Source organism: Pecten maximus, chromosome 9, assembly GCF_902652985.1.
Source record: "Pecten maximus chromosome 9, xPecMax1.1, whole genome shotgun sequence".
Taxonomy (NCBI): Eukaryota; Metazoa; Mollusca; class Bivalvia; order Pectinida; family Pectinidae; genus Pecten; species Pecten maximus.
The window spans coordinates 14,523,384-14,548,497 of record NC_047023.1 but is presented as its reverse complement, the minus strand read 5'-3'; the positions used below and the strand labels follow the sequence as shown (position 1 = coordinate 14,548,497).

The 25,114-nt window shown below is 36.5% G+C and overlaps 3 protein-coding genes across 4 annotated transcripts; 1 reads left to right on the top strand and 2 right to left on the bottom strand.

The window, feature by feature from the left end:
• Nucleotides 1–8,635: 8,635 nt before the first annotated feature.
• LOC117334655 lies at nt 8,636–16,189 on the bottom strand. Its single transcript, XM_033894402.1, has 2 exons — nt 16,097–16,189; nt 8,636–11,956 (listed from the first exon to the last, which is right to left on the bottom strand). The coding sequence occupies exon 2, from the start codon at nt 11,891–11,893 to the stop codon at nt 10,832–10,834; it is 1,062 nt and encodes a 353-aa protein (XP_033750293.1). The 5' UTR covers nt 11,894–11,956; nt 16,097–16,189; the 3' UTR covers nt 8,636–10,831.
• A 62-nt stretch (nt 16,190–16,251) lies between these two features.
• Nucleotides 16,252–21,077, top strand: LOC117334662 (ARL14 effector protein-like). The gene is made up of 3 exons (XM_033894412.1): nt 16,252–16,430; nt 17,955–18,076; nt 18,608–21,077. Exons 1-3 carry the CDS (start codon nt 16,260–16,262, stop codon nt 18,849–18,851), a joined length of 537 nt encoding a protein of 178 aa, XP_033750303.1. The 5' UTR covers nt 16,252–16,259; the 3' UTR covers nt 18,852–21,077.
• A 1,277-nt stretch (nt 21,078–22,354) lies between these two features.
• On the bottom strand, nt 22,355–24,801 carry LOC117335233 (basic proline-rich protein-like). Of its 2 annotated transcripts, XR_004534317.1 has the most exons (3): nt 24,445–24,801; nt 23,084–23,798; nt 22,355–22,555 (listed from the first exon to the last, which is right to left on the bottom strand). XR_004534317.1 is itself a non-coding variant. In XM_033895224.1 (2 exons), exons 1-2 carry the CDS (start codon nt 24,524–24,526, stop codon nt 23,140–23,142), a joined length of 741 nt encoding a protein of 246 aa, XP_033751115.1. In that variant the 5' UTR covers nt 24,527–24,799; the 3' UTR covers nt 22,359–23,139. The 2 variants fall into 2 exon arrangements, 1 of the variants encoding a protein (XP_033751115.1); XM_033895224.1 differs by having other exon boundaries at nt 22,359–23,798; nt 24,445–24,799.
• Between the last annotated feature and the right edge of the window lie 313 nt (nt 24,802–25,114).

Here is a 25,114-nt window from a genome sequence, read left to right as displayed (position 1 = left end):
TTATTATTTTTTTCTTTGTTTAACCTAGCACATTGTCTTTTCTGACATAGGAATTATGCTCAGTAAATTAATTCCTTATTATAGTTGTTGAAAGATTACGTCCTATGCACAAATGGGATCGTCTACATTGCGTGTCCAACCACAGGGACTTGTACGTACGTGTGTCACACGAGAATGTCGACGGTTTGCAGGGTGGTGATAGCATGAAGTATTCAAATTTTGGGAATTGCAACAGCCCTATACATAATATATATTCTTGTTTTTAATCATAAATTACTCTGTCAGCACTAGCACCTTAATTTATACGTATACGTCTCTGCTTTAACGAATGTACCTGTTTAATACAGACTTATATTATGCATCTTCGCAAGAAACATATTTCATCGGTAAATTAAAAACCTACGTCTTCTACAAAAAAAGTCTAATTATTTTAGAAATCTACACCAATGTTTAAAGAAAGACAGAATGGACAGAGTTACTTCCCTTTTAAAACTGCGACTTTACGTATTTGGTCAATTTAAAGAGGAAAAAACACGAATTACTGTGAATTACACATACACGTATACTTTATGCGTGTAAATATTACTACAAAAACTCCTGTTAGATTTGATTTCGTCTTTATATGCGAAAATGACATTCTGAACCTGTTCAATTGCACAGTAGTTATACAGCACAGTATCGCATATATGACCACAGTGTAAAAACGGTTCGACGCTCAATTTGGAGCGAAATGAGTTTTTTTCCTGAAAATACTTTTTTAAAACCTACCATGTTAATCCTTCTAATTAAAAATCATTTCTCTACAACTAATGATATATAATTTAAGGATTCCATTTTATTTTTAAAAGCCGACCAAACTTATGAGTGGGTAAAATCTTTGAACAATTAATCACCACCAATATGTTGCTATTTTTCAAATCACAACGCAAGTAAGCAATATCATTATTAATAAGTACATTGGTTTTAGGTCTTTTGTCTTCCAGTTGATCAGAAAGTCTTCTCCGAGAGGTTTCAACTTATTTGATCTCTGTGGCAATAAATATTCGCCAACATCATTTTTCTTTTTTGCAGATGTTGTCAGGTTTTACTTGGGGAAACTTCTATGCTAAGATCACAGGACTTTACAGCAATGTTATAACAACAAAGTACATGTACAGTTTATATCACAGGTGTCTGCTTCTAGTTAGTATTTATAGAATACAAATATTAGCCCCTGCTCCTACTATATCAATTATAGGAGTAAGGTCTATTTTTTTTCTATAAATACATGAACTAACTACAGTAGATTCAAATGCCTGTGGTTTATAGAAGTAATAGGCAAACAGCTGATGATGAGGGACATTCCACAACAACAAAAATCTTAATCCAACATGTATTTATAAACTGTGGCCTTGCTGTGACTTTGTGTAACATCCTTAAACCAACCATGCAAGGTCACTTGTGGAGAGTAAGGTCAGAGTACCTGATTTAGTTATTGCCTACATGACTATGCTTATTGCAATGTATAGTCATTTACATGTAGGCGGTAAACTAATAACTATAACTAAATTGGGTACTCTGGCCATGGATACATTTATAGCTAGGTAGGGGGCCGTAACAGCTTAGTCAGTTAGAGCTCCGACCACAGAACCTCAGGTGAAGATCTCAGGTACATGGTTTGACGCTCAGGTACATGGTTCGACGCTCCTTAACCATGCTGATATGTTTTTCTCAGGAAGCCAAGAAACGGGCCGGTCTGTGCTGTCAAGATTGAGTCCTTCGGCAAGACACTTTACCCTAATTGCTCTGGAATGCATGAGATGGGCCTCCCGTTGTTCAGTTAGGTAGTCACCACCTACTACAAGGAGACCTCGCCTCAAAATGACCCTAGATTTTCACAGGATGATAGACTCAGTAAACAAATAATTGCTAGGTTTTGTTTCAACGACTGTAGCCCGTTTTCAGTTGGCCTAAGTTAGTTACTGGTTTAATGTCTACATGACTCCATCCATTGTCAAATTTGTCTCACCCATCTGTTACAGTTCTGTAAACATAGAGCAGGCACCCAATTCAGTTATAGGTTTACCACCTACATGAATCTGCCTATTACTAAGTTTTGTCTTGCCGACTTGTCAGTGTTCTGCTGACCTTGGTTAGGTTTTTTATTTACCACCAACATGACTTCGCCCATTTCTAGATTTGACTCAACTGTCAAGTGTTCGGACAGCTTAGAGTACCAGTGCTCAATTCAGTCAGATACTATTTTACTGCCTACATGACTCCACATATTGCTTGGTGTTCTATCGGCTTAGAGGAGTGATCTCGGAGCCCACCATTGAATGTGATCTTGATTGGTTCTATCAGGCTGATCTTCTCTCTACTTTTCCCTTCTTTCTGTTTTTCTTTTAATAATCTGATAACTTGAACAAATGGAACCTAAATATGTAAGTGAGACATATCTTTCCAGTACATTATTGTATTTTCAATTCTCTAAGTCCCAAATATTTGCTTATTGGCCATTTAGCCTTTAAGATCAAAATTTTAATTAGATGGCACAGCTAGGGACCAAGGGGAACCTACACATATATAGTTTGAGGAATATCCCTCAAGTACTTTTCAAGAAATAACAAACTTCAATTCTCAAAATCCAATAAAGCCGCCTGTGGGCCATTTTGCTTTTCTAATAAAAAAAATTTAAATTCATTAGGCAAAACTAGGGATCAATGGGAAAAAACACAAGAAGTTTAATAAGTTTGAGGAATATATCCTTCCAGTACTTTTCAAGAAATAGCAATAACAAACTTTGATTCTCAAAATCCACGATGGCTGCCAGTCGGCCATTTTGTTTTTTCTAATTAAAAATTGAAATCTTATTGGCACAACTAGGGACCAGGAGGAACCTACACACTGAGTTTGGGGAATATCCCTCCAGAAATAGCACTAACAAGGAAAGTTTACCGATGGATGGACCACAGATGCAGGCGATTTGAATAGCCAACCATCTGATGATGGGCTAATAAAAAGACAGAAGAATGTGTTATTTTATTGTTTTTGACATTATTTTAATGCTTTGAAAGTAAACTGATGTTTATGTACAACAGAAATCAGCAGCAGGATTAAACTAGCATTATCACCTATATATATAACCAATTAAGCTGAGGAGAATGGCTTCCAGGCCTATCAAATTAAAAGTACCCTAGAGGATCCTAGTATTTTAGTGTACCAGGTACCCTAGAGGATCCTAGTATTCTAGTGTGCCCGGTACCCTATATACCCTAGATTATCCTAGTACATGTATTCTAGTGAACCCAGTACCCTAGATGATTCTAGTATTCTTGTGTACTTAGTACCCTAGAGGATCCTAGTATTCTTGTGTACCCAGTACCCTAGAGGATCGTAGTATTCTTGTGTACTTAGTACCCTAGAGGATCGTAGTATTCTTGTGTACCCAGTACCCTAGATAATCCTAGTATTCTTGTGTACCCAGTACCCTAGAGGATTCTAGTATTCTTGTGTACCCAGTACTCTTGAGGATCGTAGTATTCTTGTGTACCCAGTACCCTATAGGATCCAAGTATTCTTGTGTACCCAGTACCCTAGATGATCCAAGTATTCTTGTGTACCCATCCTTATATTCTTGTGTACCTGGTACCCTACAGGATCCTAGTATTCTAGTGAACCCAGTACCCTAGAGGATCGTAGTATTCTTGTGTACCCATGCAGTACCCTATACCCTAGAGGATGCTAGTATTCTTGTGTACCTGGTACCCTACAGGATCCTAGCATTGTAGTGTGTCATAGAGGATAATACAAGAGACCCAGAGGGCCTGTATCACTCACCTGGTTTATTTGAGCAAACATAGAAATAATGTTCATGTTATATTTGTTAATGTCTAACAATGCTACATTGTATATGTATGATTATGGGATGGGGATCTTAACTGCTTCAAAGATATAACCTAGAAACGAAGTCAAGACTTAACAAGATTGTGTTTAAAGAAACCTTAAGCCCTTTGGGGGTGGGGAAGGACCCCTGGGCTTATTTTTACATTAGAATTGTGTTCATCTCTTGATCTTAATAGTTTCAAAAATGCAAGAAGTGCTTTATAGCAGTCCATTTGACAATATTGATATTAATGACTTCTTCTCTGGAACTAAGCTATGTATGACATAGATGTTTCAGCCGTAGCATCCCTAGGTGGCTGGGATTCAAATGTATACAACTGATGGGCTGATCCCCCAGGGGCCTGAGGTCATTAATATCAATATTGTCAAATGGACCCCTTTTGGCCCCACCCCTTGGACCCCTGGCAGGTCAGTTCCATTCATTTGTATCAATTTGAATCCCAGCCACCTAGATATGTTACCACTGAAATATCAATGTCAAACATTGTTTAGGTCCTGAGAAGAAGTCGTTAATATCAATATTGCCAAATGGACCCCTTTTGGCCTTGCCCCTCAGGGCCCCTGGGAGTCAGCCCCATCATATCTGTAAATTTGAATCCCACCCACCAAAGGATGCTTCCTACCAAATTTGATTAAATTCATCATTGGTTCAGAAGAAGTCAATTGTATTGACAGACGGACGGACGCCTGACCCCTGACGCCACGGTACGGCATAAGCTCACCTTGGTCCTTCAGACCAGGTGAGCTAAAAATTACAAGTCTAATTTAAATTACCTGGTAGATTACCAGGGCGTCATTACAGTTGTGTGGCTGGAGCATATGACAGCATTCTGTAATCAGAAGGTTTCTAATGTTTTATCGGCCTTTTATCAGATTTGTAAAGGTATTAGATAAAACATCAGAAACCGTTAAATCAAATAATCTGGTTTTCTTCCATATAAAAACATTGATGCATTTTCTTTATATCTATTGTCTTCAGGGTTGTTATCACTATAAAGTCACATGTCCGACTAGTTTCTATAATACCCTGATACGTCATGCATATACATGTAGATAGAAATTCTCGATTTCTTAATTATTTTTTTTTACAAAAAAATGTACAACTGATTGATGATGACTTCCACCAAGTTGGTATTCTTATTTGTAAAAATAAGAGAGTCAGGAGTAAGATATCCCTGATACACAAATATCATAAGTATAACAGCACTTTTAAAACCTCCTTGTAAAATATCCCTTAATACATCTCTGTTATGAGATAAGAACCATCTCATTTGCCTCCATCGGAGAGCCTTCCAGTTACACATCAGTTGTAAGATATCAAATTAAAATATCATTAAAGTATCAGGTCATATATAATCAAGTCTTGAGTTTACAATATCAGTAATCAAGAACATGTACTACAAATCTGATTTCTTCCTGCATACCTACCTCAAAATCAATCATTTCTTAATAGCTTCAATCCAACTGCTCGGTGCTGACAAAGTTTTGACCTTAAAATATGTCTCCGACGAACATAGTTCAATGGTGGGGTTTCGAGGTCAAAATATACTTCATTTTGAACTACATTTGATATTTGAAACTCTGTTATACATAATATACAAAAAAGACAACAGTAAGATTGGGTCAAAGGTCAAAATTAGGTCACATTGACTTAATTTGTTATGGCTTTCTGCCATGTAACAACATAATAACTTTTCCTGGAAAAGCCATTCAAATACAACTTAGCATAGCAGATATTGGGACATAATAACAAATAAACAGTAGATAGGATAAACCCATATACCGTAGGTGCCTAGTCATTTCAGTACCTGCTGTGACAATTTCTCTTGATGACTATACTTTTCAGACTGTCACCAATAAATGTCTTAGTGAATTGATTATCAGGCTTTGCTCTCCCCAGTTTTGAAGTTACTTGCATTCATTCATTTGCAAAAAATGAAGCTTTGCAAAATTCACGCCTGATTTTTATATATTTATTGCTGTGATATTTTCCTACATTTAGCTGATTTTTGCATGGAGTGTAACCAATGCCTTAAATGTTATCCCAAACTGTTATTATTTATCCTATTTTGGCACAAAAGTCTGATGTTTTTACATCAGATTCTTTAAATATTACCTATAGTGTTATCAATACCCAGCTTTTAAACCTATACACTATAAAGACAGTGGCAAACAAGGTTAAAAATAGACAACACAATTACAATTGTGAAACAGTGTAATAGAAAACTTACAACAAGAGGCCCATGGGGCCTATATTACTCACCTGGTTGGATTTGACCAAATGTGAAAATAATGTTCATGTTCAATTCGTTTTATTTGTCAATCTCAAACAATGCTATATATGGTTATAGTGTGGGGATCCAAACTGCTTTAAATAAATAACGAAGTCTAGACTCTCTAAGGGTCTGAAAGACCTCAAGGATTGTTTTTACAACATGCATTCAACTTTATGACTAGTAGCGATTTAAAGGAATTACCTTTATTTCCCCTCTGGGGCCCCACCCCTATGGCCCCTCGGATCAGTCACCATTTATGCAAAATCTGTTCCCCTTCCCCCAAGGATGTTTCTGACTAAATTGGGTTCAAATCCATTCATAACTTTATGACTAGTAGCGATTTAAAGGAATTACCTCTATTTCCCCTATTGGCCCCACCCCTTTGGCCCCTCAGGGGTCAGAGTCACCATTTATGCAAAATCTGTTCCCCTTCCCCCAAGGATGTTTCTAACTAAATCGGGTTCAAATCCATTCATAACTTTATGACTAGTAGCGATTTAAAGGAATTACCTCTATTTCCCCTATTGGGCCCTGCCCCTTTGGCCCCTTTCGGGTCAGAGTCACCATTTATGCAAAATCTGTTTCCCTTCCCCAAAGGATGTTTCTGACCAAATTGGGTTCAAATCCATTCATAACTTTATAACTAGTAGTGATTTAAAGTTATAACCTCTAAATTTCCCCTATTGGGTCCCTCCCTTTTAGTCCCTCGGGGGTCGGAGTCATCATTTATGCAAAATCTGTTCTCCTTCCTCCAAGGATGTTTCTGACTAAATTTGGTTCAAATCCATTCATAACTTTATGACAAGTAGTGATTTAAAGGAATTACCTCTATTTCCCATATTGGGCCCCGCCCTATCGGCCCCTTAGGGGTCAGAGTAACCATTTATGCAACATCTGTTCCCCTTCCCCCAAGGATGTTTTTGACCAAAATTGGGCTCAAATCCATTCATAACGTTTTGACTAGTAGCGATTTAAAGGAATTGCCTTAATTTCCCATATTGGGCCCCACCCCTTCGGCCCCTTGGGGGTCAGAGTCACCATTTATGCAAAATCTGATCCCCTTTTGCCAAGGATGTTTCTTACCAAATTTGGTCAAAATCCAATAAGAACTTTTTGACTAGTAGCGATTTGAAGCAAATGTTGACGGAATACGGACAAGACGGACACCGGATGCGCGCCATGACATAAGCTCACAGAACCTTCGGTCCAGGTGAGCTAATAACCATAGAAATACCATCAATTGTTTTAAGGACAATATAGATCCCAGAAAGCTTTTGGAACGCACCACTTTAAGAGCTTTATTGGTTTTAGTTAAGTTTGATCTTGTCTACTCTTTTACTGAAGTTCTATAATTTGTTGTCTTTGAAATTGTACTTTTGAAAATTTTGAAGATACTGGCCACAGTGGCCATTATGAATATTCAATCAGGCTCAAGATACAACACACACAACTGGGACCCACCCTGGACATGTCTTGAATAATTCAAGAACATAACTTTAGTACTTAGTAGTTCTTGAGATATATCAGTAACAAATTTCAAAAAACTAAATGGCCGCTGGTGGCCATCTTTAATTAATGTGACATGTGAAACTAGCTACCCCATAAATACATGTACTAAATGTGTGAAGCAGCGATAACAAAAATTGTTTACAGAACCGATAAGACAAATCACAGACGAGAAATGATTTTAAAAGCCCACCATTAGGTACGCTCAAATGAGGTAAATTGCCAGAGAACATGTGTAAGGTTCAAACACTTCCTGAGCTGCTTCAAATGGGAAAACAACAGAATTCTATTAATATTTCAAACTTGAGCACTTCTAGTTTTAACATCAGACATCAAAGTTCAAACAATGCAACATCTAAAAACACTTCAAAAATGATACCCCAGACTGGCCCCCATCTCTAGAATATTAAAATCATTGAGCTTTATGATTTTGGTCCTGAGGATATGTCGGATTCTCGAAGTTTCAAACTAGGGGCAGATAATCTAGTATTAGAATTTAGCTTGGCAATTCTCAACAAAAAAACTTAGGGTCTGTTGACCAGTTTAAGGATACCCATACAAATTTTCAAACTGAACATATGCATGTAATAACTAGGCTTACTGTGGCAGTTTATAATTACAACACTTCAAATTTGTTTGTGAAATATAGCAATACATCAAATCCTTGATATCTTTTTTTCTTAAACAAATCTTGTAGTAAATTTGAGGATATTAAATGATATTTTTGTTTATAAGACTATGAGGTCGTTATTTATTGTTATATAATCTGTTTCTGTACAGAATTTATCAATATTTACCCAATAATGTCTGTTCTTTGAACATTATTAACATTCAACAAAAATTGTAATGTACTTGATATATATTTACCATGGTAATCCATTAAATACCTGGCATTTTAAATTTAAATATGTTAAGGACAGATTTTGAATTATTGAGTATTAAATTATTCTTCAATGAACACAACAGAATCCAGTAACAAGGACAGATTTTACTTCTGTAACTGTTGCAGCATAGAAATGACAAGAAACAGATAATATCTTATATAGGACATCAATAAATGAATGATTTAATTCCATCAATAATTTCAATTTTGAACATCATATATATGAAAATTAAAGCTTGGGCTGAGGATGAATTAGGGTATTTAAGATACAATTGTACATGTAAATTGGCATTGGAATATTATTACAGATGCAAATCTCATCATCTTTCCAAATATGTATAAAAAGTGCGTAAAGGAGTACAATGTGCTTGATAATATACATTTAGAAAAAGGCTGGAACAATGAACTGTATATTACTCATCTGTTGATATTCTAACTTTTGACTTATCAAGATAATTTATGCAATTTTTAAAGTTAGTATATTGGTCTTGTTCTTTTCTGTGTGTTCAAACATAATATCCTTTCATTCTACATTATTTTGTATAGTATGTTAAATTGGCCTCTTCATCATTCAAAAAGCAATTTAAAAATTCTAGCACATTTGACCATGCAAGTATTATATCAATTAAATTAATCAAGATTTTTGGCCGAATGTAATTGGAAGAGGGCTTTTACTGTGAGAGGAAACCAGAGCACTTGGGGAAAATCAATGTGGTCAGGCAGGTGATTGTAATCAAATACCTTGTCATGTCTTATCAGGGAATCGAACCCCGGAAGAATTAGGTGAACAGTAGGTTTGTTACCAATGTGCCACCCAACCACCAATGGCCACTTACATCTGGTTGAGTTTTGTACAATATCACAACATAAACTATTGCTTGTACGGTGTACAGTACATCTACTGGTGTATAACCACATGTTTTCTTATCCTGAGGAATTACATAATTATAAGGCATCGGTGGAAAAACATTATCAGATTTTTTAGTGACAAATATTCTCTCAACATGTATAGATTTTCAATTTATGTTCACCTGTGTAAAAATGAGATTATTACTTACAAACTTCATTTGATGATCATTTATCCTCTTTTATATAAAACATCCGTATCAAGTTCAAAATTCATTGATCATCACATGCAAAAGTATAAACACTTAAATGCAACACTGAACGAGAAAAACACTAATACATCTCTTGATGTTCCAACTGAAATAACTGTAACACAGGGCAGTCTTTGGGCAATATACATTATAAATTCATTTACATGTACTTGTACATTGTACTTCAACATATGAAGATGATATTGCTTATATTCTCAGTCTGTGATTCCGAGTTTTGCAAACATTTACCACAAATTAACAGTCAAACCCAACATAAAAGAGCTCAATAACTTGAATTGGCACATCGTCTTGATCAGTCCAAGGGAGATAATTCATTGTTTACTAGATTTATAAAGCACTATAACGGTCTACTCACAACTTAAAAGTATCAAAAGTAGATTGATGCATCTGATTATAATACTGTAGCAATGTCTATCGTCTCAATTCTTTAAAGTAAGAAGACTATATGTAATACTGTATGAACAGCTGGCATTGATGAAAGCAAAATCCCTATCTTTACAATGGTGCTCATGATCATTTGAATTAATGGTCATTTCATTGAAATATAAGTATCAATTATATAAGTTTAAATCAAATTTGTAATTATGGATAAAAGTGATCCTTGAAATCTGACAGAAATTCATTCTATCATTGCATGTATCAGGTAAATATCACTATATAGTCTGCCCTATTCATCAGAAAGAGTTGCGTGAAGATTTCACATTTTTCAACCTTATGGAAGGTGAACGTAAGTAAAGGTACCCATTTAAATACAAAAATCTGACAACTTAGTATCTATATATACATCGTAGAAGGTGTAAACCATTTTTTTCTGAGTATAAGTCTACAGTTCAAGCAATGCCACAATCAGCTATACTTTGATAACTTTAATTTCAATATGCTAAAAGAAGTACCAATATTATACATTTAAAACATTATAACATTTATTTATTTTTATACATCTATGTGTGCCTTATCCTAATCCTTTGCAATTTAACTAAATCTACAATACTGATTGGTGATCCAATATATTGTTTTAGAAAATTAACAGGCTCATGAAATCCTATTGTATACAAAATTAGTTTTAGAAATAGTACAAATTTTCAAATGCTGCATTTTATGCTGCAGTATTAAAGTGTAGACAGTAAATATAACATCAATAAAATGGAACTAGTGTAGAAAAATTACAGAAATATTTCCTTCATTGGAATTCTGCTGTTGAGGATCTCGTCGACATCCTTAAGAATGAGGTACAACTTCAGAGACTCTGGTAGCTGGAATGGTAGACTGCTTATTGCTACAGAGATGTCAGTCCCGAGACTTGTTCGAAATGTCTTACGTGCCAGATGTCCCAATGACAAAGGCTGAGTGAGCTGTCGACTACACCAGCGCCCGACAGCTGGATTGACCTGGTGTATGTGTGATATCTGCTGTTGAGACCAGCACCATCCTGCTGCTGTTGCATACAGGATCAACTTCTGAAGGACACTGTTCTTGTTCTCCTTGGAATCCCAGTAAGATTCAAGGTAGTACATAAAGGAATTTACTACATATTCAAGGTCTGTGGGTAACCCATAACGTACCAGTTTTACACTGAAATCTGATGCATTCATTAGCAATGGGTCTATGCTGTCCATGTAAATTGGTTGGTGTCTGTGTAGTTTCTGGAGAAGAAGTTCATGAAATTTAAAGGATTTTGAACAGTCAATGGCAGCCTGTATGAGTCTGTACAGAAACAATTCATCATTGTATTTCAATGCAGTTCGTATAACATACATCATGGCATCCTTACAGACCGGTTCAGAATTGGCCTCCATAAGGCACTTAATGATCTGCCAGGCCAACGTATGGCGTGGCTCCAGACGATTGTCGAAGGCAGTTATAATAGCAAGGTCTAATGCTGAACAGTTATTGACATTCAAACAGTTCTTTTTACACAGTGTCTGTGCAAGTAAGATACGTACTAGTTGTAAATGGGTGAGTTTGACAGACAAAATTAATGCTGTTTCTCCTTTTTCATTCAGTGGCGTATTGATATTTGCACCACAGTTAATCAGTTGATCTAGGCATTCTCCATCGTTGTTGACAACAGCATTCTCCAGTTCTCTCCATGTGACATTATCAACATCGCCCTCATCTTCTGACCCACTGCTTGGGAGGGCGACATCAGTGTCAATGTTACGGTTGATACCTGGCATACAACTTGTTGGCCAGAGGTGATGTCCTTTCACATTCTGGTTACCCATGCTGCCACATCATTGTAACACTGAAGTCTAGGGTACTTATCCAAGGTCCAGGAAGTTCATCATCTGAAGACAGATATAGTTATATAATGTATCATTGTATGGGTTGATAAGGAACATGTATCCCAAGCAAGTAATTATAATATACATGTACCAGCAATGAAATATTTTACAAAAAATAGAGAAATATATAAATCATATCCACAACTAATACTAATATAATCACTATTGTTGGTCTAGATAGAAAGACACAAAACACAGGTGTGTGTGTGTGTTCCTTATACACATGTATGTAGTGGAAACAGGAGTACCCAAGAAAATCCATGTGGTTGGGCAGATGGCCCACTATAGCTACCTTTTTACTTTTCCCATCCAGTCAGAGAGTAAAACCCTGGTTGTCTAGCTACAGAGGTAGGTTAAAGTGTACCCTGAACATAAAAAGATAATCAAATATGTTATTCTTTGTAATCACCAAAGAAGAATGTCGCAAACCGCATCAAAATCGGTTGGCCGAGTGCCGAGATATCGCACATCGAAGTACGCGATTTGCACCTGTCGGTCGACTGCTAATCAGCGTATCGGTCAGTCACGCTGATTTGGAACTCTTCAGTCTATGAAGTCACAGGTTGAACGGAGTGACTGTTATGGTGGCCAGTAGCATAGAGGACAGTGTGAACAGTAGCAGCACAAACATGTCTGAATACGACCTGGACATGAGATTTGAGGTTGTTGAATTTGGGGAATATTGCCGACAAAAAGTCGGAATCCAACAATATAAGTTTGAGTTTAAAAAATAAATAAATAAATAGTAAAATTGACTCTGAAATCTGAAATCTGGTTAACACAGACTGGTGTAATAATCGGTCAATCACCAATAAATGTATATTAGTTATGTGTTTACCATTTCTTACTCATTACCAAAGAAAGGAACACAGCATCAACATTTTTAAATAAAATAATGTGCCATATCATTCGCAAATTAATATTCAAATAAACCAGAGACCTATATACAATACAACAGTTCTGGATACTCTGGTTTGTGAGAAAAGACGAACACACGTACAGTAAATCCATGCGTTATATTCTATACAAAACCCGCTTCTAGTCATGAAGGACACTTAATTTAGAAAGTAATATATTATAATCATCATGATCTACAATAGACTAAATCTCTCTCCCGTATGAATACCAGTGTTGAAGTCTACAACAAACTTCTCCATATACAGATTTTATCCCTTATTTTACATGCCATGGTCTCGGGGATTAAGGACGATTAAATGCTTGAGAAAGATATAATTTATATACGATCGTTGTCAGTGAAATTATATAAAAGTGATTCGCAACAATTATAATATAACTGATATTTTCTGTACAGGTATAAAGCATAGGTACTTAGTAAAACCATCATTTTAGCTCCATTTTTTATGATAAAAAACATACAATTTATTTCATTGTGACTAATCATAATTAATACTAAAACTTATAAACTCGCAATGATATTCGTGAACGATTTTTTTTTCAAATTTTAGGTATTTTTTGCTATTATTTTTTTTAATTGTGTCATTATTATGAAGTGATCCAGATCCTTGTGGTTTTGCTTTCCATTCGTGTTGCAAGTCATATCTTCACTTAAAAAGGAACTTTTAACAGATGTTAAACATGTTCGGAGAATTACGAATTCTCAAGTTTGAATGGGTTAGTATACCGCTAAACAATTACCAGGTGTGAAATTACGGTCCACAAGCTCGTCACACCTGTCACTGCACCACAGGTGTCTGTGATTTCTGGTGTTCTAATCGGCACACGCCGATAATTGCTTGCGAGTTCATGCGTTTGGTTTCTGTGCATTCAAAAAAGTTCCGAAGACATGCTTTTACAGGTTGTACATAAATTGAGCTTGAATTTTATTAAGAATTGCGTTTGTACTATAGGGAATACATTTTCAAGTTGTTGAAATCAAACTCCTTACAAACGAAAAAAAATCGTATCTCAAAGGTTTGTCTATAGAATAATTAACCAAAGTTACCTCATTCATATATATATACATGTATATACCCATGATGTTGAAAATTTACTTGATGAATCTTGTCTGGGAGTTACTGATCTTTCATGGACACGTTTTATCAATTGCGGACAATTACCCAAAAATCACAAATAACGGTATCATTGCTGTTTTGGCTAATAACAAATTCAAAATGATTAGCATTTTTTCACATCTTGTATGAATTGCATTTTAAACTTGTATTACTAGAAGTATTATAACCGAAATCAATACTGGTACATTTGTATGTAACAAACCGGTCATGCCCTCATAATAAAGGCTATATGATGTAAGTCGTTATAAACGGTCCGTTGTTCAAATGTCTTACATGTTACAACGACCCGTTAAATTAGAAAATAAATAAATATGCATGTTATATACGACCTGTTATAATAGAAAATAAATAAGATGATACATGTTGTATTTGGCCCGTTATAATAGAAAATTAGTAAGACGTTACATGTTGTATATGGCTCGTTATGAGAGAAAATTAGTGAGATGCTACATGTTATATATGGCCCGTTTAAAAAGAAAATTATATGTCCCTGGTTTCGGTAGCACTTGTTATTAACTAATTCACAAATATAACTCAGAGAGTTTATTCTGCACTTTCATTTTTGTTGTCTTATTCGCATTAATTATAGGCACGTGTTCACGTTTGTTTCTATATATTTCCTATATGGCGGTTTCGATCGTGTTCAACCTGTGACGTCACAGGTCAGAGGTCACCAAAACGAGGTATTCGGCTTTGGGCTTCAGGTGTGTTTTCGAGAAAAATCGCAATTACACGGTAATGGTTCAGCCAATTTTGATGCGGTTTTCTGCATTCTTGTTTATTAATCAATACCAATAACATATTAAATATAATTTTTCGTTCAGGGTACACTTTAAAGGTGAGTATATACACGTAAATTCATTATCATTGTGCCTTCCATCCACACTAACTATGCTATTTTGGTACTCTTGTACTGTATTTGATTTCCTACAATTAATAACCGCAGCTCCTACTATGAATCAAAGAAATTAAAAAAATAATCGAATGCCCCAGACAATAAAAAAAGTTGCCATGATTTTCATGCAGACAATATTGTATCCAAATATAGGCCATTTCAATTATTTCATTGCATGTCATGATGGCCAGTACTGTTTGACTTCTCATAAAAATATGTAAATAGCATGTTAGCTTTATATATGTATATATAGGAGTGTTCGCTGTGACGTCAGCAACTGGTCACGTGATATATTGGTTGGCAAGATGGAGGTTTGATTCTAGACGATTAGTCGTAATATTCTCACCGATTAGCAATGGTTGTATCGTGTTGTGTGATCGGCTGTACAAATAAGTTTGACAAGAATGATCCAAAGAGCTTTTTCCATATTCCAAAGATTTTTGTAATGGTTCTTGCCAACCAATTTTGTGCGCATGCTCAGAATGACATCATGATCTATTTTGGCGAACTTTCCTTTAGTATGAGTGAAACTTAAATGTTTAATTCACATTTAAACGTAAGAATGTTTTTACTCATGTTTATTGTAATGTATAATGTACACCTTAGACTTGGAACAGTTTTAAATCTGCGATACATCTATAAGTTTAATAGTACATGCCTAGGCTAGCTAGCCAAGTATTAACACATCTTCGATTTCTCTGGGGTTATGCACTTTTGCTCTCTGTCATGCCAAAATTGAAGGCACACAACAAGCTACAAGGGAAAAAATCCTGACCAGTTCCTAGTTATATAAGATGCCAATTCATATCACCGACTTTGTTCTCCATTGACAACTGACAGTACTGTGTTTGTGATTTCTGAACTGAATAATTCCCTTTTTACGTAAAATGTACCATGCTTTACAGCTACCAAATGCATACACGCAACGATTATGGGGCCATCTTGTGACATCCTTTTTTGTTAAAACGTATAAAAGAAATTATGTGTTTCTATTCAAAATCATCCTGCAGTAATTTATTTATAACTCGAAGTAGATCTACAGTAGTTGTGTTACTCAAACGTTAAACTGCTGTTTCAGTACTGTACTGTACACATCATGATCATAGAGTGATGGTTCTTAACATGATTCTGCGTATGCAATATTTTTGTAGTAAAAAAGATGGTGAATTTTGAATGATTACTGTACAATTTCATATCTATAGACATATAGTCTACCTGCTCTGTGACTGTTGTCGTTTTTCGCAGCAAATCACTGACAATCTGTTGACAGCAAACGAAGTTGTGATTACTCGGTGTCTAATACGCTTGGCGGAAGTTGCAATGTAGTCAAACATTTGTAGTGCTCTGATCGCAAACAAAAAATAGAGGGCGCTTTAAAATGGAAGACCGGAGAATCGATCGACAAAGGAGTTGTAAGAACAAAGCTAAACCTCCAGCACCCAATCCGCCCAACGGTAGTGACAAAAAGTCAACACAAGAAGTACACCCATTTGGAATCGAAGATGACAATGCCAATTCTAACGACGGGACTGGTAGTGACGATGGAAATGTAAGTTTTGTAGAAAAAATAATGAAAGCTAACCATACATTTTAGAATAGTGTACTCAGTTGATGTTGTCATGTTTGCTTCATGGATTAAAACGTTTAAACATATGTATTTGAGAAACCGAGTTAAACAATTACCATTGGTTGTGCAGAATCACAGAAAAATTCAAAATACTGCAAGGTGTACATGTGTCATGATTATAATGTAACAGGACAGGAGAAAATGTTAGTGACCAGACCAGGGTTCGAACCCCGGATCTCCGAACACTAGCTGGATGCTCTACCAATCGAGCTACCTGGTCACTGATGATCAACCCAGTCCAGTCCCGCTACACACCTCCCTCCTTTTTTCCAAGTTTTCGCCCTCGAAAAAACACACGAGACCCTTATACCACCATGCACCGTGGATATTTTAGTTGGGAGCCAATTTTGTAACAGGAGAGGAGAAAAAATTAACGGTCAGAGTGGGGTTTGAACCCGGAACCTCCGAACACTAGACGGATGCTCTACCAATCGAGCTACCTGGTCACCAATGATCAACCCAGTCCAGTCCCGCTACACAAACATGATTATAACGCTAGCTGTTATTGCTACAATTAAGGTGTGAAATGGTTAGTGTTAAATACAGTCTCTGTCATTTGGCTGGCAGAGCATGCCTTTTTGGCTCGATCAGGAGGAGGAGTGGCTTATCACGCAAGAGACCCAGGTTCGATTCCAGTCGAGACACTTGACAGGAATGTGTTTTTTTCCCCTGTTCTTTCACAAAGGTATCATGCTGTGCTAGCGGAAATTTGAAAAAGATGCTTATATGTTATATATTATAAATTTCTTAATTACCTTAAGTAACAAATGAGATTTATGGAACAATTCTTAGTATTTTATTATTGTTAAAATTTGTGACAAGTTTAATCTCCGCAGTCATATTCATGATGAAAATATAGCCACATTCTGAAAGGGTTATCTCCCCTCTATTAACTAAAGCCAACACACCTGCCACTGTAAAACTGCTTATGTACTGTACAAAATTATGTTTTCGCACATTGTCATATGTTCTTGTATTTGTATGTCAATTAGGATGGTTTTTGGGGTAGTTTTGGGGTATCCTAATGTCTCTGTTGATTGTCACATGCTCATTTGGACATTAGCTGAGCATTCACCCCTGTGTTCCTGGCAGAGACAAACTAAGGTCTATAAAATAGCGCCTTGCTACTACTCTGCTGCGCATTTGGCTGCAGTCACGCGATCATTCAAAATGTAGCATTTCAGTGTGATTGCACTAAAATCCTGTCAAATAGTAGCCCTTTAATTCATGGATACTGTCCTAACTCCTTAAATGCCCTTATTGTGTTGATATATTGTAAAACAATACCAAACCAACCCAGTTTTCACTTTCTAGGTGACCGGTGCTAAATTTTGTTTTTCATATGACACTCCTATATCCTTGTATTTCTGGCATGTCAACATAAACATGTGATATGATTTTTAGACCTCATTGTTCACAGATTATTTGATGTGATCTTTTATGCAGACTGTGACAAAGCAGCTCCGTATGCTGACATTTGCTAATCCTGGAAAGTTTATGGATAACTTTGATCCAGAAAGAAGTGCCAGAGAAATGAGGAAGATGAACAGAAGGATATACAGAGAGAAGTAATCTTTTACAAATTTTCAATCTTCTACAAAATATCATAGCATGCATGTATAATAAGAGAATTGTGTATTGTGAAAATGGCATAAATTGCCTGTTTCAAAGACACAACAATTTCTCCTTGTTTTGCTGACTGATCATGCTATCCGAAGTTTTGTTTTGGCGCCATGTTAAGATAAACACAAATAAAGTCCTTTGATGGTGTGCCATGTTGATTAATTGATAAAGGAAAGTGCATCGGTACAGGAATAAATTTCACTGTACTGTCATGCTATCAATATTATGGTATTCAAATTTGGTTCTTTTCAAACTAAAGGGGTCCCTAAAAATTATCAGAATTATAAATGCTGCTTCTGTGTGATTTCTGTTTCTATTGGAGTAAGATGTGGTGCTCATATCTACTGAGGGTGAGGTGTCTGTCATTTCCCAAAGTGTATTTGTCTTTTAAACTCTTTGTAGAAATCCTAAATTGCATTTATTTCATGTGTTATTGTATTAAACTACATATTTCTAACTCCGAGTTTTCTTTACAGTATCCGTAAGAACCAGCTGTATGATGAGACCGGTGTCCTACTTGACAACAGTCTCGATCTCTGTGACTGCCTAGACATGGAGTGTGAAGGTTGTCACTTTCCTTGTCCCAAGTGTGGCTCTGAAAAATGTGGCACAGAATGTCGCTGTTGTCGTAAGTGGTTTTACGAACATGTGGAAGTAGAAGGCACTAATTTGACATTAAAGTGGCCAATTCCAACACAGATACCCACAACAACAAGTTAACGCCGGTGCAATGCATTCCAATACTTGCTCTAATGACAGCAAGTTAGTGCCAGTGGCCATTTAAAACTCAGTCTTCCACAGCAATTTAGCTAAGCTCTACTGACCTTTTCAAACACAGGCTCCAAAGACAAGTTAGTGCCAGTGGCCATTTTCAACTCAGACTCCCATGACAACAAGTCAGCATAAGTGGCCTATTCCAACCCCGACTCCAATGACAAGTTAGCACTAGTGGCCTACCTCAACTTGGACTCCTGTGACAATAAGTTAGTGTTAGTGGACTATTCCAACACAGACTCCCACAACAATAAGTTAGTGTCAGTGGACTATTTCAACACAGACTACTGTGACAATAAGTTGGTGTCAGTGGACTATTCCAACACAGACTACTGTGACAATAAGTTAGTGTCAGTGGACTATTCTGACACTGACTACTGTGACAAGAAGTTAGTGTCAGTGGACTATTCCAACACAGACTACTGTGACAAGAACTTAGTGTCAGTGGACTATTCTGACACTGACTACTGTGACAATAAGTTAGTGTCAGTGGACTATTCTGACACAGACTACTGTGACAAGAACTTAGTGTTAGTGGACTATTCTGACACAGACTACTGTGACAAGAAGTTAGTGTTAGTGGACTATTCCAACACAGACTACTGTGACAAGAACTTAGTGTTAGTGGACTATTCTGACACTGACTACTGTGACAAGAAGTTAGTGTCAGTGGACTATTCCAACACTGACTACTGTGACAATAAGTTAGTGTCAGTGGACTATTCTGACACTGACTACTGTGACAATAAGTTAGTGTCAGTGGACTATTCCAACACTGACTACTGTGACAATAAGTTAGTGTCAGTGGACTATTCTGACACTGACTACTGTGACAATAAGTTAGTGTCAGTGGACTATTCCAACACAGACTACTGTGACAAGAACTTAGTGTCAGTGGACTATTCTGACACTGACTACTGTGACAATAAGTTAGTGTCAGTGGACTATTCCAACACAGACTACTGTGACAAGAAGTTAGTGTCAGTGGACTATTCCAACACAGACTACTGTGACAAGAAGTTAGTGCAAGTGGCTAGTGATATTGGAAAACAGACACCCAAATTTTTGTGATGTCTTTATTACAATGTCATACTTATTTAAAGAATGTTTTTGAGATGTGATGATTATGGACAGGGCCACGTGCTTATAATACTTGGTAATAGCTGGTTGAAGTTTTACCTATCAGGATTAGGTTGATATATATCTGAAAAGGAATACAAGGTTGATCTGACTTCAGGTATCAAGTTTATATGTCAGTTAGTGTAAGGTTAATCTTCACTTATATAAGGTCCCTCAGGAAAATGTGCCTATTTAAAGATAGCTGCCTATTATTACATTGTTTTGTGTAATTGTCTTAAAACTCCTGTAAAATGAACAGTCTTATTTGATTGTGGGACACCTTCACAGGGATTAGCAAGGACGAGTCTAGATATAGATGTGTATTTTTATTTTGAAAATACTTATGGGCAATTTGATCTTCATTTGATATTTGAACATTTTCTGTATGGCAATTTGGTCTTCATTTAATATTTGAAAATTTTTAGTATGGCAATTTGGTCTTCATTTAATATTTGAACATTTCTTCTTCTTCTTTAATTATGGAACCTCCGTCAAAAATGACGATTACGGTCACAGGAAGGATCGTTGTATGCTTTTAAAAGAAGTAAAAAAGTGCGGGGATTTGGGTACAGTGAGAGTTTTTTTTTTTTTTAAATTTTAGTGGAAACTATAAGATAAAAACATTATGAGGGTGTGTTTACGGTGTGTGTTTGAGATCATCAAGGGCTACATTGTGTATATGTGCCTTGAAGATCTCTAGTGTAGTGCATTGTACTGCTGCCATTTCTGTATGGCATTGAGAATTTAGATGAAAATTTGATCCCTGCACTTCTCAATCACTCTTATATTGAAAGACCACATGTGTTATAATGGACCAAGGTAAATGTATTCCAACGAAATCTATTGAGAGAAAAAAAATGGAAATACATAGTCTGGATAGTGTTATGACTGGAGACAGTAATGCACCTGGTGTGTATATGAACACTGAATACCAGCTACTGTCAGATTGGCAAGATTGGTTTATGATTGCAAGTTTACTTTTAATTTGTATGTTGTAGATGATTTGAAGTCTAATACAAAAGCTATTTTTGAAATAAAAACATATTCATTTAAGTACATTTTGTTATGTCATCATTTGCATTTTTCACAATTTGTGCAGTAGAAGTCCACAGTCTCTGATTGTTTAAAACTATTTTGCATGACCAATTCATACAACAATCGTATACCGCCACTGAAAATTCCTCTGAGGGACAAACATATGTTATTTTTAAAAATCAATTTCAGTTTGAAAAATACTTGATTAGACTCTAACTAAAAGATAGAATTACTATATATAAGTTCAGAACCAGTAACATATCTCTGCCCATAGAGACTGGGCGATGGACTAGAACACCACGTGAAAACAGGGATAATAATATATATACATTGGTGGTTGGATTGCGCAGTGGTAACATGCCTTTCACCTAGATACCCCGATAGGACGTGAAAAGGTTAGGGGTCACCTGTCTGACCAGGTGGGTTTTCTCTGGATACTCCAGTTTCCTCCCAACACCATGATCCCTCACGCACTTCCATCCGGGCCAACAAGCCTGATTAATATAAGTTGATATAACTTATTTTGCAGTTGTAAATTTAAGTTTTTATTTGATTTACATACATTGCATAATTCGTAATGCAATGTGCACCTGTGATCAATATCCAAATTTGCTGGGTGACAATTAACAAGTTTATTGTGGGATGCTTACCAATAAAATATGGAAATTCTGTGGATGTAAACTGACCCATTACGGTCAAAATGGTCTTTTTATAAATTATTACTCCAGGAAGAGCCAAACGGTAATTGAGATATAATGTGTAGCCAAACGGCAAGATGTAATCATAAGTGCTTAGCACGTTTGTAAGTCCAAGACTGATTATAGATATCTCTATATATTAGTCTATGATCGGTCTTGGACTTATAAACGTGCTAAGCACCTATGATGTAATGTTTTGAAGGGTCTTACTGGGAAGAGGATCTGGAGGTGCTTGGGGATACGGTATGTATGTTTCAAACGGGCTTAATAGTTTCCTATAGTAAACTATGGAAATTCTGTGGTCGTACAATAACCCATAAAAAACAAAATGGTCTCATAAATAAATACCAGGATTCCGTTGCGTTATTCATACACCATAGCTTGTGTCTGCTCCACTAGTAAACAAGCTGTTTTCAAATGACGAAGGATAATTTCCAAAAAAGACTGTTTTTTAATGAAGAATAGAAATACAAATTTTGCTTCGGTGTGAACGCATAGCCTGAACATACCTGTTCAAAACTATTGGTTTGATTAATTTCAGGATATGGCTACATGTACTTGAACAAAAGAACTATAAATATAAAATATAAAGCCAAGAACAGTCATTTAAAATCTATTTAATTCGTATCTTTGAAATATTACTATATGGATCTATGTGTACCTTGAGATGGTCCTAAATAACCACAGCCGTCGATGGGCCCATTAACTGGAATAAACAAGTGTGTGGAGACTAGCGGTATGCTGGCGTAGTATTACCCTTAGTCATCATTCCGTCTTTACCCGATACATAATGTAGAACTGTAATTAAGATGTAAGTATGTTAACAATATATGCAGTTCAAGATAAATTTTTCATAAGAGTTCAAACACAAATAACAATGACCAAAATTGAAGAGCATATATTGTCGACGGGAGAATTCTTTTTGCTCAGACATCTACTTTTCATGGTGATTAACCCCGAAATTACACATGGGAAACACATAAAAAATGTTCTATATTAAATTGTTTTTAGCTGTTGTGTAATATTCCAGAATATCTTAAGGTCTTACGATTGGATATTTTTTCAGAAAAAAATCTTATTATCTTCCCAGCATATAATGTTTGACGGTTCTGGATGAGTCGTAAAATGTACAGTTCAAGTACAGTGCAATATACATTTAAATGAAAAATATGCTCTGGAATATTACGACAGTTGAAAGATGAATTCTGCACAGTTCTTGAAATTTCACAACCATTGAGCGTATCTGTAATGTGGACAAAGCATATATAGTACATGTACTACTACACATATTAATGTCGGGCAATGGAGCATTTATAATCCAGTTACCATTTTATGCAATTGTTCATTGATGAAAACACTCGCACAGATCCATTTTGAGATTTTTATGACTTTGATGGACTAGTCACTAAAATATTTCCAAATCGGAAGAGAGAGGAGAACACTCGTCCAATAGAGGAGAAGAAAGATCGTTTAGGTGGCTGTGGTTGCCTGCGAGGAGGAATAGAGTGAGGCCCGGGCCAAGCCTGGTACATATTGGCACCCATTGGGTAAGGGCCTTGTTGATAGGGCCCTTGGGCATAATAAGGCCAAGGTGAACCTTGTCGCGGCGGATACGGTCCTTGGCTCTGCCAATTAGGTCCTGGGCCTGGGCCCATCCCGTTAGGGCCTTGTTGAAAGGGGCCTGGCCTAGAGCCCATTCCATTTGGGCCCGGTGGAAAGTTGCCTGGTCCAGGGCCGGATGGAAAGTTGCCTGGTCCAGGGCCCATCCCATTAGGTCCCGGCGGGAAGTTGCCTGGTCCAGGGCCCATTCCATTAGGGCCCGGTGGAAAGTTGCCTGGTCCAGGGCCCATCCCATTAGGTCCCGGCGGGAAGTTGCCTGGTCCAGGGCCCATCCCATTAGGTCCCGGCGGAAAGTTGCCTGGTCTAGGGCCCATTCCATAAGGTCCCGGTGGAAAGTTTCCTGGCCCAGGGCCTATCATGTTAGGGCCTTGTTGATAGAAACCTGACTCGGTACCCATCCGATTGGCTGGTGGAGTTTTTTCTTGAAAAGAAGTCAAACATCAATACAGAACAATAGAAAGTGGCTTTGTTAGGCAATATGATAAGAGCATGAAGTAATAAGTAAAATAATGGAATCATTATTGTGTGCATAAAGTTCTATCATGCTCTTGACAAACGAGACACTGTGCCTTAAAAGTTATGGATGACCTCAAATCCATTACGTCTTATACAGATGTATACAACGGATCTCATACTCAGTAAACGTAGGATAACGTGTGTAAAGTAGAGCAATGAGAATGACGTAATTGTAAGTATGTATGTTAGAATAAATGAAGAAATATTGTAATCAGAGGTATATGATGTACACTCAGTATTGTTCAAATTAATTTCAACTCGATACGATCTGTTTATTTTATGTCAAATCATCGTAGCTAGCTGTATATTCTTAATATTAGTGTCATTCTTTGCTGGATGGAGACCTAAACATCAGATTTGTAATGTTGCCAAAGAATTGTAAATAGCAAAGACAAGCATTACTATGTAACATTTTTGTTTTCGTTATAGGAGTGAATAAGACGATCTTTGATAATGAATAGTCACAAAAGATGCTTCAATTATCAAATATATCCTGGATATAGGGGCAATTAAATGGCTGTAATATATTAAACTACACAGTGTTTACTTACTTTTGAACAGGAAACCACATGACAGCGGTATTAACAGTACGAAAACTACCACTGAGTATCGGAAGACTTGTTTAACTGCCATGCTCTATTGAATATAACATTATGATAAACTTTCCTAAATCTCGATATTCATATGGGAGTGCCATGTCGGTCTCGTATGAGAAGAATCTGTCGAACTTGTCTAATTGATGAGTAACCATCGATCACCAGCAGGAAAAGCTGACGTACATGTTTACACATGACTCAAAGTTGGAAAACTGTATTTGTAATAAACATGCGACATTCTTCCTATTTCCTTTGCAAATAAAAGATGACATCAATAAGGCAAATCACGTATGGTTGTATCCTTCTTTTCGTTCGTGTTCAGATCGTTATGCTGTTTCATTCTCTTTGTCCGTGTTCAAATCGTTATGTTGTTTCCGTCTCTTTGTTCGTGTTCAAATCGTTATGTCGTTTCATTCTCTTTGTCCGTGTTCAGATCGTTATGTTGTTTCCTTCTCTTTGTTCGTGTTCAGATCGTTATGTTGTTTTATTCTCTTTGTTCGTGTTCAAATCGTTATGTTGTTTCATTCTCTTTGTCCGTGTTCAGATCGTTATGTTGTTTTATTCTCTTTGTCCGTGTTCAGATCGTTATGTCGTTTCATTCTCTTTGTCCGTGTTCAGATCGTTA